The 16,460-nt window shown below is 38.2% G+C and overlaps 1 protein-coding gene across 1 annotated transcript; it reads left to right on the top strand.

The window, feature by feature from the left end:
* Positions 1-8,541: 8,541 nt before the first annotated feature.
* On the top strand, positions 8,542-13,785 carry LOC148999663 (TMV resistance protein N-like). The gene is made up of 5 exons (XM_089140793.1): positions 8,542-9,093; positions 9,291-10,398; positions 10,776-11,000; positions 11,087-11,986; positions 12,097-13,785. Exons 1-5 carry the CDS (start codon positions 8,585-8,587, stop codon positions 12,859-12,861), a joined length of 3,507 nt encoding a protein of 1,168 aa, XP_088996919.1. The 5' UTR covers positions 8,542-8,584; the 3' UTR covers positions 12,862-13,785.
* The last annotated feature ends 2,675 nt before the right edge of the window (positions 13,786-16,460 follow it).

Consider the following 16,460-nt stretch of genomic DNA (forward strand, 5'->3'; position numbering starts at 1 on the left):
AAATCCAGGCGCTTCATTTACAACATTTAATGAAAGAGTGAATGATTTTACCTTTTGTTCAGCAGCTTCTGATTCTTCTTATCTCTGGTACTTCTCGTAGGCCTCCACATCATCCACAAACAAGCTAGACTCTGAGAGGAACAGCTAAAAAGGTTATAAAAAAAAAAAAAGGTAAAATCAAAAAAATTGCACATTCATGCTAATTTAACCATCTCTAAAATGAATATCAATTCGGAAAAAATAACAGCTCATACACTACAATCAAAAGGCTAAACGTGATGACGTTGTATCTCAATTCTTATAAATCAAAAAATGGATAACTGTCCATGATCTTTTACTTCCTTGGGATCATCTCAGAGGGCCAAGAGTCTTTGAATCACATTATGGGGCAATAAAGTACCTTTTTGACATTCAGAATACAAGCTTTAATACAAGATTTCTGAGAAACTCCCCACATATGACCAGATTTCATCATCACTAAGCTCTCAAGGTAGTAAGTGAAACGTCTTCTTGAATTTTGTCGTCACTTGACTTCAATCGAAATATCTTAATGTCAAAGACCCATTTTTTACAAGCTTTGCTTATTGAATTTAACGAACAGAAGACTCTTGAGTTCCCATTTAATAATTTGGGGCCATTATTGAGGAATCCGGATTTTCTCCCCGTCGGGGAAGCACCCATGGCTTCCTGACCACAAATACCAGTGGGACTCACTAGTGAAAAAAAAAATTTTGTTTTTTCTAAAAAGTGTTTTTTACCGTAGGTCCCACTGGTATTTGTGGTCAGGAAGCGTAAGGGGAGCACTTTGTGCTTCATGTCAGGGGAGCTGATCCGGACTCATTATTGAGAGCTTTGAAGAATTGAAGAAGCACAACAGTCTGGTCAAAACTGGAAATCAGGTTTCTTCTTTATAAGATCAAGTTTGAAACCTTATACGCCTTTTAGTTGAGACTCTTAGAAGTTCTCTTCTCCAGAAGGAACCATGCTCTTCAAACATTATCCACTTAGTTTAGATTCTTATTTCCTCATCCACATTTTCTGTTAAGTCAAGGATTTCCCTTTTTGGTGTTTTTCCCCTTGTCGAGGATGGATTTTTATCAGCTGCTGTTCTGACACCCTCAAGTTTCCTCCTGTTAACCGTTGGATGATGAACATCTGTTTTATTTTAATCCAATGGTTGATAATTTTACAACACTTAACCATTTCATCCCTAAATATCCTCTCTCTTCTCCTCTTCTCCGGCTCTCTCTCTGCCTTTTCCCTCCGGCAACCTATCTCATTTCATTTCGATATCTGGGATCCAACGCCAGATGCCAGCTAAATCCTCTGCAAGTTCATAGCTTCACTTCACCTTCTATGAAGCTCAAAAACCCATTTCTAATTTATCTGAAACACCTCTCCTGGTTTGGCTCCAAGGCGGCCCTGGTTGCTCTTCCCTGCTTTGTAACTTCTTCTTGGAGCCCTGGTTGCTCTTCCCTGCTTTGTAACTTCTTTGAACTTGGTCCCTGGCGTTTGAATACCAAGCAAAATGACAGCAATAACCTTGTTCTTGAGCCTAACCCAGGTGCTTGGAATCGCCAATTTGGTCTTCTTTTTATTGATAACCCCATTTGAGTTGGTTTCAGTGTTGCATCCTCCCCTGCAGAGATTCCAAGAGACCAAGAAACAGTGGCCAATCACCTTATCTTTGCCCTCAAATGGTTTATCTTCTCAGACCCACTTTACATCACTGGAGAGAGCTATGGAGGAAAATATGTTCCAGCTGTTGGGTACTACATACTGCAACAGAATTTTGATCTGAACTTAAGGGGAGTTGCTATAGGGAATGGATTGACTCACCCAGTCACTCAGGTTGCTACTCATGCTGCCTCTGCTTACAACTCTAACTTGATTAACCAGAGACAGAGAACCCAGCTAGAAGAGATTCAAGCTCAGGCTATGAAGCTGACCCAAGAGGGTAAATGGAAGGAAGCAACGGATGCACGTAACTCAGTCTTGCGTTGGTTGCAGTTTAGCAGCCTTCTTTTTAGCAAGTGCAAAAACCACATGATTCATGGCATCGTCATTCATATAAACCTCAAAACTAATCTCATCCTTAGAAGGCACAATCAAGTAATAAATTCTCAAAATCAAATCATGCCGATTCTTAAGCTCCATGGTGGCCAACATACCCTGAAAGTACCCCGCTTGGTGACAAATTTGGCCGCCCAAGCCAAAGCAATGTTCTATTTTCTCACTTACCGGTGAAATAATTGATCGCAAACCAGGTCAAGAAACTGAGGCAGACGATCTCGATGATGTAAGATCAAGTTTTTGGCGGCGTCTGCAACGGTTTGGAATCCTCCACCGGGGAAGATGGGGTGGTAATTTCTTCAGGCGTTTGCGAGGGTTCGGCGACAGGAAGGCCTTTGAATTCGTCCTCGTCCCAGTAATCGAAGGATTTGGGTGAGGGATCGGAGGAGCAACCGGTGAACGGAAGGGTAGATCGGAAATTTAAGAGATTTCCGAAGGTTTTTCCTCAAGGGCATCTCCGTATATGTCGGCCGGGTTGCCGGAGTAGAAGAGGGAAAAGGCAGAGAGAGAGCCGGAGAAGAGAGAGGATGTTTAGGGATGAAATTGTTAAGTGTTGTAAAATTATCAATCATTGGATTAGAATAAAACAGGTGTTCATCATCCAACGGTTAACAGGAGGAAACTTGAGGGCGGGGCGGGGCGCGGGGGGGGGGGGGGCGGCGCCGCCCCCCGGGGGGGGGGGGGGCCCCCCCCCCCCCCCCCCGTGTGGAAGGCGGGAGGAAAAACAGGGGGGGGGGAGGGGGGGGGGGGGGGGGGGGTTGTTTTTATTTTTTTGTTGGGGGGGGGGGGGGGGTTGTCCTCTCCCTTGGGGGTGTTTGTGGGGGGGGTTTTTTGGGGGGGGGGGGGGGGGGTAAAAAAATCTTTTTTTTTTTTTTTGGGGGTTTGGTGGGGGGGGGAATGGGTTTTTTATTATGGGGGGGGCTTGTTTTTTTTTTTTTTTGTGGGGGGGGGGGGAGAAGAAAGAGGGGGGGGGGGGGGGGGGGTGGGGCTAATGTGCCTGAAAGCAATAAATCTGATATCTCTAGACTTTTATCTATTTCTATTATGGCAGCTAACACTAAGTATTTGGTTAATGCCCTTAGCTTTGCTGGAAGGAAGGTGCTTGCTAAATCTGTTGTAGCGGCTATGCCTTCCTTCTATATGAACTTGTTCAAGGAGCCCAAATAAGTCTCTGCAAAACTTGGTTCTATTATTTCCAAATTCTGGAATGGCAATACTGGTGAATCTTATAATCACTCCTTAATTTGTTAGGATAAGGTTTGTATGCCTTTCTCTTGTTGCAGGTTAGGTTTTAGGAAACTAGCAATTCATAATGACGCCCTTCTTACCAAACAAGTCTGGAGACTTGTCTCTGAGCCTGATTGTCTTTGGGCCAGGGTTTTGAAAGGGAATTATTTTCTTGACTTAATTTTTACCCCAAAATAAGGAAGGTTCGAGGATCATGGAATGGTTTAAGCTCTATAGCTTCCTACTTGCCACAAGATAATCTAAGAATATTGGAAATGGCAAGGAAGCTACTTCTGGTCAGATCCTTGGTTAAGGGGATTTAATTTCCCCTCGCTCAATGCTATTTTCTCTAATAACTCCTCTGGAGATTATTGCATAATGGCTTACCTATAGGAGAAGTCATAAGCAAGGTTTAAGGTATCCCACGATACTAGCAGATAAGTATTCATATTTGACCCAATCGATATGATACATTTCGATATGTCTCTCCGTTAAATTACACTAAAATACATTAGCCAAAGTGATACAATACTCAATATCGGACGATACGTCTCTTAAAATCACTTGACCGATACAATACTCGATACCGATACTTTAAGTAAGTGGTCTCTTTTCAATCCTTGCTAATTGTTCTGTGAGAAATCAGTAGAATTTACCATGCATCTGTTTTTTACTTGTAAATGGATCTAGGTTCATCAATGTCAGTTTGCATGCACCTCGACTACATCTTCAAAGGAGACTTTGCTAGGCATTAGGGTCGAACTCACGACCTCTCCACTGAAAAGTATGGATCTTATCACTCTACTAACTCTTTCTCTGCATTGACAAAAGAGTTAGGATTATACCCTGGGATTCCCATATTAAAAGATCTAGACCTATAAATGCTCCTGTACGAAGAAGTGATATAATCCATATTGAAGGAACTAGAAGAGCTAGGGGTAGACCTAAGACAAACTTAGGAGAAGTGGTGAGAAAGGATATGTATAGCTTAGGCCTTGTATCTAGCATGGCCTCGAACAGAACTGATTGGAGGGTAAGAATCCATGTAGCCGACTCCATTTAGTTGGGACAAGGCTTATTGTTGTTGTTGTTGTTGTTAATTCCCATATTAAAATATCTAATTTAACACAACTTGTTGGGCTCCTAAATGTATTATTGAACCAACTTTGATTTTGACAAGAATAGAAGGGGTAGAAGGACATCAAGAACGATGGATTTTTTGTGTTGTACATAAAGGCAAGGTTATTAGCCTACGGATAGGAGCAGCTGCTAACTATAACCACTTTCACCTTTTGAATGTGGCGTTGGTATTTTTAGATTCTAGTAATGCTCTGATCCAACATATGTCGCAAGAGAATGTGGTTTCTAATTTTTTGAAATGAAAACTTTACTTACTGATACCAGACTACCAGTTAAACCGAGGCCATTAGACATTTTTACCCTTCTGTATTCCATAGCAAATTGTATCTGTTTTTTTTGGTTAAAAGCAAATTGTATCTGTAGAGCTACAACAACTCCGCTCTTTTTTAAACACGTTAACTCTATACGAACACTACCCAAATTAATTGTTTCAAGACATCGACATTTCTGGCTGCGTTTTATTTAAAAAGAATAAATGACATATCTGGATCCCAAATGACTGACGCATTTGATGGAAATTCTGAATTTGTTAACATAAAAAGTAGCGAGATTTTGTTTGATTTCATATTTACTTTTCCTAATCACATGGGTGATAGCGCTGATGGGTCAGCTCCATATCTTCATAAGGCAACCAGACAAAACGGATGACTTAGATATTCCAACCAAGGAACCACATTTTGCCTGAAGTCATCGGTTCGCTACGTGGCGAACCCGGCAAATCGGCAAAATCTTGCCGAGATTTCACCGACGCCGCTGCAACCTGATTTCGTCGACCTGCTTGTTCTTTTTCTTTATCTCTTTCTTCTTCTTCTTCTTCTTCTCATTTCCGGCGAAAATAGTAGCAGCTGCTTATTCTGTTTCTTTCTCTTTCTATCTTTTTTTCTTTCTTCTTCTTCTCCTTTTTGGTGAATCTAGCAGTGGCTGGTACAGTGCTACTACTGTTTTTTTCGATCTCTTTCTCTCTTTCTTTCTCTTCTTCTTCTTCTCCTTTCCGGCGAAAGTAGCAGCAGCCGCTGCGTGTTTTCTACTTCAATGATCCAGCAGCAACGAAGTTAAAAGGGTTTGACGCATTAAAGTAAAAGTTAATAAAAAAAATCAAAATTTCGCCCAAAAATTATAGTTCGCCACAAAATCCTGAACTTGGCGAATTTAGCCAAAATATAGTTCCTTGATTCCAACAACTTTGAATCATTTTTTTGTCAAAATATAAAAAGCTTTTTCATTAAATGCATGAGCAAAGGCCAAACGTCCATGAAGAAGTAAAAAAATATCTAACTATAAACAAAGATGGGACATTCCATCAAGATCTCACCAATGAGAGAGAAAATATGCTCCTTACAAGAAAATTAGCTAAGCAATTTCCCTTTTTAAGAATAGAGTAAAAACTAATCCTAATAAAAGGAAAAGAAATACTCAGAATATTCTGTATAAAACACAAACATAACCAATCTAAAGGAGATGGAAGATCCTATAAGACAAAAACTGTCGAAATATAATTAGAATGTAAGTTGCAAACAAGAAACTCCAAGAAAAGAGGCAAGAAGATGACCTTCTCGGATAGCTTGAAGCTCCACTAGAGTCGTTGAACTGCCAAGAAAATCTCATTTGAATCCCAAGATATAGAACCATTTTGAATTTATTAATTAGTGAAATTGAAATTCTGACATTTCGTATCTTTAAAATCAACTTTGTTGGTTTAGTTATTGTTTTTGCTTAATTCTTCATAAATTATTATTGAGTTGAATAACAATATAAGGGGCGTACAATGAGCGAAGAATCTGCATCTCTTCTTTTGAAGTGGGAAAGCATACATCCTGGCCAAGTGGGTGGGTGGGATTTATTAGGTTTTTTCAACTGTATGTTAGAACCATAATTACACCGTGATTTTGATTTTTCTATCCCCTAGGTTAGGAAAAGATACTTCTCCTTTCCTTTTGAGCCAGTTGTAAACAATGAGGGATTTGAACTCCCAACATTGTTTGAGCGGATTTAATCCATTGAAACGGAACAGAATCAGAGGATGGAGAGGGTAAGTCCAAGAACAGCTGAGACTTCTCTCACGCGGAATGAGGATCGACATAAAATTGGGTTTTGATTGTAAATTTAAAAACTTTAAAACTTCACTTGTAAAACAAAAATTATATTTACGATCATATCCCCACTATTTGATTTCTGCCGTGAACATAAATCCGCAAAATCCATTGTAAAAACACGCTCAAACTTTGTCTAAGTTGTAATCAAGACCTTTATTCAGTTTATCAAAAGAAAAGAGAAAAATCGGATAAGTAAACTTTGTACGCCTTTACATTACATCAACATATCTGGGTCCCAAATGAGGGAGACGAAAATTTTCGTGGAAACTCTGAATTTGCTAACATAAAAAAGGGGCAGTATTTTGTTTGGTATTATATTTACTTTTCAGGTTCAATCACATGGGTCAGCACCGTAATTCACAAGGCAAACAGACAACAACGGAAGTAAAGAAATATATCAACAAAAGTGGAGTTTTCTATCAAGATCTCACCAACTAGAGAGATGATGCGCTCTTTGCAAGAAAGTCCGCAAAGTTATTTCTCTCTCTTGGAATAAAGTAAAAATTAAGTCTAATAAAAGTAGAAGCAACTTGGTCCGCTTAAGCAAGGTTCCGGTATCGAAACCTTGTGGATGTAAAAAATCCCCACTGGGAGACTCACCCACCACAGCCAGGTGTGCGACCCGGGTCGAACACCGGATTAGTCAGGGCAAAGCCTTGGAACCGGGGTTGGCAACCAAAAAAAAAAAAGTAGAAGAAATATTCAAAATATTATCTACAAAATTCAAACATAATTAGTCTAAAAAAGACGGAAGACCTTGTAAGGCAAGAACTGTCAAAAGACAATCAAAATGGAACTTCAAATAAAAAACTCTAAGAGAGAAGCCAAGAAAAAGACTCCCGGATAGCTTCAAGCTCCACTAGAGTCGTTGAACTGCTAATCCTATGTTTACACTGACCTACCAAAAAAATCCCACTCATTAGATATTGGTTTAATGCTCTGGGCTATTGGTCTCGCCCTGTCCCTATTAGATATTTTTGTAAATGAACTTTTCCTTTTCTCAACCATTTCTGGTTAAAAAGATGTGAACGCGCCATTCTTATAGAGAAGAATACGCATTCTAAGGTGTGAAACGAGAGAAATTTAGATTATTTTACAAAATAATGTAGGAAATGGTATTTTATTTATTATTATTTATTTTTTGTTTTGTAACAGGTAATTTTATATATTAAAAATGTAATTATTATAATAGGCAGGACTACCACCCAAGCCCTGAGTGACTATTAGTTATGATGATTTTGTGCACTTAAAACCAAAATGTTACCGTCCACCCATTAATATCAATTAAAGATAAAGGAAGTACAATGGGAAAAGGATCAATTGGGTAGGTGGGTTTGTTACTTTTTCAGTTCCATATGAGAAGTATGAATACACGGTGGTGATGAATGATTTTAAAATTCAAATGGGCTATAGAAAGCATACATGCGGTTCCCCATGGGATGGGGATGGGTTTTTATACACACATACGTGAGAAGCATTATTTATTATTATTATTTTTTTTTGTTGGCAGTTTCGATTTTCAAGGCTTTGTCTTGACTAATCCGGTGTTCGACGTTCGGGGTTGCACACCTGGCTGTGGTGGGTGAGTCCCCAACGAAAATTTTTTGCATTCACAAAGTTTTGATATCGAAACTTTACTTAAGCGGACCAAGTTGCTTATCACTTGGACCAACCCCTATTGGTTGAGAAGCATTATTACACCGTGACTAACTTAACTCCATACGACCCAAACTGAGTCTCAAATGACTGACGGGTTTCGTGGAAATTCTGAATTTGAAAACAGAAAAAGAGCACGATTTTGTTAGATTTCATATTTAATTTTCCAGGCTCAATTACATGGGAGAGCACCATCGGATAACTCTACAGGGAAACAAACAAGAACTGATGACTAGATATTCCAACCACTTTGAATTTATTAACCATGTAGTTTCGTTAAAGTAAGTGGAGAGCTTCACGTCATGTAAATAGATGGAATTAAAAATTGGTATCCGTAAAATAATACATCTTCTCTGCTATTCATCTGCAACTACACTTCTTTAACATCCAACGCCATGGCGGCACAAGATTGGGCTTCTTCCTCCTCCTCTGCTGGATCTAATGCTGAATCTTCTTCTAGTTACTATGTGTTTATCAGCTTTAGAGGCAAAGATACTCGCAAAAACTTCGTTTGCTTCCTTTATAAAGCTTTGAAGGATGCAGGAATCAATGCTTCTCTTGATAGTAAAAAACTGTGGACGGGAGAAAATATTAGTGAAGCCCTTGAGAGAGCCATTAAGGGTTCTAAGATCTGGATCCCTGTCTTCTCTAAAGGTTATGCGGATAGCAAATGGTGCCTGAGGGAACTTGCTCAAATAGTTGAATGCCACAAATCCAACAATCGACTAATCCTCCCGATATTCTACTATATTGATCCATCGGATGTTCGGAATCAGACTGGAAGCTTTGAGAATGCATTCCTAAAACACAAAAATGAGTTTGAGCCCCACGAAGTAGATGATTGGAGGAAAGCTTTGAGAGTGGTAGGGCACTTGAAAGGAGAAGAACCTCTTGATGACACTAAGTAAGTCTCCATCCCACAAACTTTTTCTTAAGTTAGTCTCATAATGCATTTTTTTTCTTCTTTTCATGCAGTAGCAGTTAGAGTTTTAGGATTTCCAATCAAGAAATTCTTCAAATTTGTTTATTCTTCGGTTTACTTGATATCTTCATCCCCATGATCATTCTTGTGATTTTGTTTTTTATATAAATTAACTACAGGGATCAAGCAGAGTTAATTGAATCAGTTGTTGAAAGGGCTCGACAGAAATTGGTTGATAGCACAGGCTTTGCTAAGTGCAAGTACTCTATTGATATGGATTCAAGGATAAATGATCTATTATCTTTACTAGATATTGGCTCCAATGATGTTCGATTTGTGGGGATTTGTGGTTCAGGTGGCATCGGAAAGACGACTCTTGCCCAAGCTGTCTATAATTACATCCTTTCAACCTTCCCTAAACATTGTTTTCTTTCGGATGTTAGAGAGCAAGCAACACAATTCAAGGGTCTCGAGTCTTTGCAGAAGCAATTTCTAAAGGATATTTTCAAAGAAGATTTCGACATAAGAGATTCTTGTAGAGGAAAAAAATTGATAGAACAAAGAGTTCGCAGGGAAAAGGTTTTTCTCGTTCTTGACAACATGGATAGTGAAGAACACACAGATGCTTTGGCTGGCTCAATCAATTGGTTTGGTTATGGAAGTAGGGTCATTATTACAACTAGAGATGAGCGTATTTTGAACTTGGCTAAGGTTGATGAAGATAAAATATACAGGCCTCCATTGCTAGATTGTACGTACTCTCTTCAACTATTCAGTTGGCATGCCTTTGAAACTAGCCAACCTCCAGAAGATTACATGCAACTCTCATACGATGTGGTACGCCATTCCGGAGGGATACCTTTAATTCTAGAGGTATTTGGATCTTCTCTATTACGTGTATACGACAAAGATGTGTGGAAAAGTAGGTTAAACAGGTTGAGAGAAAATCCTCCAGAAAAAGTTCAAAAAAGGCTGAGAATAAGCTATGACACTCTAGAAGATAAATTTCAAAAAGAAATATTTCTTGATGCAGCTTGCTTTTTCATTGGATGGAAAGAAAAAGATGTAATTTCCATATGGAAAGCTTGTGGCTTTGAGCCAAAATCAGTAGTACCTACTTTAATAGAAAGATCTCTTCTAAAGTTTGATTATGGATTGCTACAAATGCATGATTGTATTCGAGACATGGGAAGAGAAATTGTCAAGGAAGAAAACAGCATAGATCCAGGTAAGCGTAGTAGGCTATGGTCTTATGACGACATCGTTGAAGTATTTGAGGAACGTAAGGTAATAGATCTCTCACTCTCTCTTTGCCCCTCCCCATCTCTTGCATGTGTGGAAACACTATAACAAAAGTGCTCAGTAATCAAGGGCAATAAAAACATTTATTCCACTGGTTATACTATGATATTGTCAGGATCCTTTATTTATACAATGAGGTACATGACGTTCTAGAAGCCAAATCACACTGAATCAATCATTGGATCTGTAATAGAGTGATGTCTACTTTTCTCTTTTGGAGGAATAGGGTGGTATGTACTTCATTGTACAAGGATCCAGACTCTAATGTTTACACTATTATTACTATTCATTTTTTTCTTTATCTGTATATATAGTTCTGTTATCCATAAATTTCTATTTAATTGAATTATTTTTTATTATAGGGAACTAACACAATAAGATGCATGAGTAATCGCTCCTATGCTTCAAGACCACCTATTAATTTGACTACAGAATCCTTGGAGATGATGCCCAATTTAAGGTTACTTAATGTTTCAAATTTGAAGATTACATGTCCCAATTTATATCATAGGAGATTAGTTTATCTCAGAGTATCAGACAACGATTGTAATCAACTTTGGAACGTCAAGCCTCCAAATGAATATAAGGTATATTATTAGACTTTTTATTTATTCCTTTATAATATGAAGTTTCATAGGTCATAATATACGTATGTTTTATCTTTGTTCTACAGTGGTTTCGAAATTTGAAAATTCTCAAGTTTGAAAGATGTCGCTCCCTAAGGATGTCCCCAGACTTTTCATGGTTTCCCAAATTGGAACAATTGTGCTTTGATGAATGTCCTTTGGTTGAGTTAGACGAGTCCATTGGGCAATTGAATCAACTTAAAAGTCTTATTTTGCGATGGTGCACTTCACTCAAAGAGTTGCCTGACTCAATTGGCAATTTAAGATCCCTAATCAAGCTTGACTTGTCTGGTACAATGATAGAAGAACTCCCAGACAGCATTTCCGGGATGAGTTCTCTCAAAAAGCTTAAGTTTAACCCATGTGTGTCACTCAAGAAGTTGCCTAATGTTGCAATATTAGAAAAGCTTTCGGGGGTATTAGATTTTGGAGGTCGAATCCACCTATACAAGCTACCAAGATCAATGGGGGCAAATAGATGTTTGAATAGAACCGGCCAAATGGATACCATTGAACTTGATGATGATTTTCCGGTGTCCCCATATCAAGTAAGGCTAGATGTCTTTGATCTGCCTCTGCTTCAGTCCCTCCCAGCAGATCTTTTAGCCTCGAAAACCTTGGTTGAACTTCGTTGCGAAAGATGTCGATCATTGGTACTTCCTGATTTGTCAGCCTCGAAAACCTTGAGCCTATTGAAGATTTGTTGCGACCAATTGGAATACCTCCCAGCGCTTCCCTTATGTTTAGTTGAACTTCATTGCGTATGCTGTCAATCATTGGTACGACTTCCTGATTTGTCAAAGCTAAAAATGTTGAAAACATTAAAGCTTCAATATTGCATAAAGCTGGAGGAAGTTGTAGGCCTTGAGGAAATAGTAGAATCCTTGGACGAATTGGATACAGAAGGATCTTATAACTTAACAACACCTACTCATAAGAGGATAGAGGTGCGTGCAGGTCAATCCAACTGTCATGTTTCAATCTGTAGAATTTATTATTTTGATTGATTATTGATGATGTCTTGCTTCTTTTCTTCTTTGTCTCTTATCATTTGCAGGGAATACTTTCACCGTGCAAGAGGTCAACAGGTTATTCTTTGACTGCAAATCAACGGATCTATGATAGTGGGATTCTTTTATGCCTTGTTCTAGAATTCACCTTTCCAATTCTAGCATTCTTACACATTTATGCTTCCATCCACCAAAAGGGTAAAAAAATCAGGCGTACTCATACGCTGAGAGTAGGGGTTGACGAGTATCGTATGGATAGCCATGTAATCCACATTAGTCATTTCGAAGGCTTTACCTGGTTTGGAGTTCCATTGCCGCAGGAAACTGATGCTATTGAGATTTTAAATATCAGAGGATTTGGCTGCCGAGTAAATTTCTGGGAGGTCTTGTTCAAGAACAGGGATGTAACTGGCACGCCAAAGCCTTACCAAAATTATCCGAATACCTTGAAGTGGTCGTACATGGATGACTATGGTGGAGTAATAACATTATATTCTTGGCCCAACCAGCAACAAATTAGCTTACCACCGGACTCTGTTTTTGATGAAAGGTCAGAAGAAGAAGAAGAAGAAGAAGAAGATGGTGGAGAAATAACATTAGATCTTTCAGAAGACGAAGTGTGGTCCACCGAGCCACAAATTGGTTTACCACTGGATTCTGTTTTTCATGAAAGTGCAGAAGAAGAAGAAGAAGATACGTTGAGATCATGCGGCTATAAAGCTGTGATAATGACCACGATGTTGATGGACCAGATGGAGGGATATGGAGCTATTTCTGTTTTTGATTCCCTTCCAGAAATATCCAAAAACTAAAGTGATAAAACCATTCATGGTTTTAATTGTAACAGCACTGGCGATGGGAGAGATACTAGTGTTGGCACCAGACCTTCTAAAAGGGAGAAAGATCTTGGTTTCAGTCTTTGATTTATTGGATAGGAAAACAGAGGCTCCAGAGGATGTTCGAGAGGAAGTCACAATGGTAGAGGGGACAATAGAATTGAAGGATCTTGATATTTATATGATGACGACATGAATGCACAGTGACAGAGTGATGGGGATAATCGGGTCAAAGAATGCAATTGCATAATTCAGTCAAGCTTTGTGTTCTCTTCTGTTGAGTCATTGTAGAACAAGGTTGTGTAGGTTTGAATTTGTTTATAGTGCATTGGGTTCAATCATGAGTCTTGGAGACGTAGGTCGATTCGTCAAATTCCGCCAACAAATCTCATCTATTTTTCTCTTCTTATGCTCTGGTATATCTTGTTCTTGCAACGAGAACCAATCGTGGTTCCTAACGAAAGCGATGCTAACAGCAATCATGGATATAGAGTACAAATTAAAAGGCACAAGAAATAACAAACTCCTCATGGAAGTTTGGTGCACAGAACCAGAAGTTGCGACCAATTAACAAAAGCATATTGGCTGCTTCACCTAATTCCCAGAGTATAGTACCCAATTGTTTGGATCATTTTCATTTTCATGGCTTTTCCTCTTAGGGGGAAAAAGTCATTGTGCACCGAAGGGTTTAGGGTGTTGTTTCTAGGGTGTCTTCTTTCTTCTTCTGTGTGTTTTGGTGATTTCTATGGTGAAGATTCACGCTTCTCTTGCATGGTTTTGTAAGGTTTGTGAGTCTTAGGTAAGAGGTTCATGTTATTGAGTCATTGTACAACAAATTGTACATGAATTTAACTTATTAATATTGCATTGGGTGCAAATCTCATGTCTCTAGCTTTCTCACCTTATATATGCTTTGATTTAACTTTTTCTTGAACATAGAACCAATCGTGGTTCCTAAGTGTCCAAACCAAGTAATCAAACAGGTTTTGTATAGCTCCTTGACTGTACATGATAGAAATAAGAATTTACTAATTTGCATTCACATTTGATTCACATTATGAGGGGGAAAACGAAAGAAGTTGAACAGAGTTGAATCAGTAGTTCAATGTGGCAATTTTACGGTGGCAACTGAAGGAGGATTTGAACCTTGTTTTAAAAAGTCTAAAATCTAGAATCTAGTTTGAATTTAGGCAAGATTTCTCCAACTTTATAATTGTGCTCATATTTCATCATGTTGTAGTTAGAATTTCTACAGAATAGCATAAAGTCAATAACAGTTACGAAGAAATTCCTACGAACCGCCAACAGATTGGGATTCTTCAACCCCTCCCCCCACCACCAGCGCCACAAAAAAAAAAGGGTGTTCAAAATTAATGTGTAAACATTGATTAACTCGTTCTTGCTGCTTGACTTCCATAGAGAGATTGAACTTGACATCTTGTCTTGTATTTTGGACAATGGGTTTATCAAGCGTGCAAGTAAGCCAACTTCAACATTTGTAATTTGAAATGTGAACCTAAAACTGATATTTATAACGTTTGGAAAGCCTAGGCTTTATTTCTACACTAAAATTGAAATATTAGGATTCATGGATCTTACTATCCTAAAGCAAAATTGTCTAGCAATTGATATCAATATTTGGTGCATGATTCTTGTGCCTAGATACAATGTTGTATGAAATGACCACCTGTGATTCTCCCCCAAAAAATCAAATTTCCACTTCTAAAAAGCTTTGTAAAGGAGCACAGAAGCATCAGCTGGTCAGATTCCTCAATTCCAAAAGAAGAAAAAAATGTGAACCACACATCCACACAATGAAAACAACAAGAGACCACATGAACAAGTCATTGTTTTTACAAATTGTATTGCTTGGGAAATGATCAAATGAAGCAGTTACAAGTTTTCTTACATACAGCCACATCAAAACTTCAACAGGAGACAACAGAAACAAGTCACTGTTGTTATTTTCTCTGGGCGCCATCGATCTAAGAAGTGCTTAATTTGATTAAAAAATAATAATAATAACACTCAACAAACCCTTCCAAAAGTACATGATCAAGAACTGATTAAGTTATACATTTGTCCCTTATTATTCACTTCTTTCATGTTCTCTTACTACAGTATGAGTCATGCCATGGCTCATCTGGCTGTCTCGGTAACGATTAATTTCTTAATATTCACTTCTTTCATTTTCTCTTTAGTATTCCCTTTTTAAAGGGGAGAAGAAATTACAAAGAGGCAAATAAAAATCAATAAAGCAATGGCTCTTTTTGTGGTTTTGTTACAAGCTTTGGTTATTGATTTAGCGAATAGAAGACTGTTAAGTTCCCATTTAATAATTTGGGGCCATCATTGAGAGCTTTGAAGAATTGAAGAAGCACAACAGTCTGGTCAAAACTGGAAATCAGGTTTTTTTTCTTTATAGGATCTAGTTTGAAACCTTATAATGCCTTTTAGTTGAGACTCTTAGAAGTATTCTCTTCTCCAGAAAGAAAGAACCATGCTTTTCAAACATTATCCACTTAATCAGACTTTATCTTCTTTCTATCACTTATTCTTAACAATACCTAACAATACCCCTTGTACAGACAATATCGACGGAATATTTTCAATCAAAAAGGGGCATTGAAAGATGGATTAATATTCTAAATGTAAAGGTATGGATATTATGTATGTCACTTATGATGTGTAGAAATGCAGTTAGAGTGAGAATATATATTGTGTGTACCTCCTCATCTCACTGCAAATCAAAGTAGAAACATTCATGAGCACCTCTCTTTCTCTTTCTCTCTCCATCACCAATTCTTTACCTTCATTACCTTCAGAAATCTACATGTCACATTAGTATTGAAAATTTATATGCCACATTATTTCTTTTAATCATAACAAAAGTGAAAATTAAGTCTGCGTATAATTGCACGTGAGAGTGTAATTTATTCTTATTCGCATTTTCTATAACCCATTGGGGTTCTGATCTCCTCATCCACCGTTTTTGTTAAGTTAAAGGGTTTCCCTTTTGAGTATTTTTTTCCCTTCTCGAGGGATTAGACAAGGCTGCCCTTTGAGCCCTTATTTATTATTTTGTGCTATGGAGGTGCTATCTCGTATCCTTAATGCCTATCATGAATTGACATCTTTTAAAGGAATTAAAGTTGCTTGTTGAGCTCTTGAAATTACTCATCTTTTTTTTTTTTGCACAAAGCACTGGAGGAAAATGTTCACTCAATTAAAGTTGCTCTTGACATTTTCTCCAACTTATCGAGGCAAGAGATCAATTACCAGAAGAGTGGGCTGAGCTTACGTGCTAATGTGCCTGAAAGCACTAAATCTGATATCTCAAGACTTTTATCTATTCATATTATGGCAGTTAACACTGAATATTTGGGTACTAATTTGTATTTTTTTTTTTCCCCAAACTTCAGAGTTCAGGTTTTCGTTTTCTTATTGATAGAATGCCCTCCAAATTGGATCACCAGAAGGTTAATCGTTAATGCCCTTAGCTTTGCTGGAAGGAAGGTGCATGCTAAATCTTTTCTAGCGCGTATGCCTTCCTTCTATGTAAACTTGTTCCAGGT

The sequence above is a fragment of the Hakea prostrata genome, chromosome 11 (genome assembly GCF_041222555.1).
Source record: "Hakea prostrata isolate BN-2017 chromosome 11, UWA_Hpros_2, whole genome shotgun sequence".
NCBI lineage: Eukaryota > Viridiplantae > Streptophyta > Magnoliopsida > Proteales > Proteaceae > Hakea > Hakea prostrata.

Coding starts and splice junctions, on each gene's coding strand:
- LOC148999663 (XM_089140793.1), top strand. CDS start 8,585: ATGGCGGCACAAGATTGGGCTTCTTCCTCCTCCTCTGCTGGATCTAAT. Junction 11,001..11,086: donor AGCCTCCAAATGAATATAAG/GTATATTATTAG, acceptor TTTGTTCTACAG/TGGTTTCGAAATTTGAAAAT. Junction 11,987..12,096: donor CTACTCATAAGAGGATAGAG/GTGCGTGCAGGT, acceptor TATCATTTGCAG/GGAATACTTTCACCGTGCAA.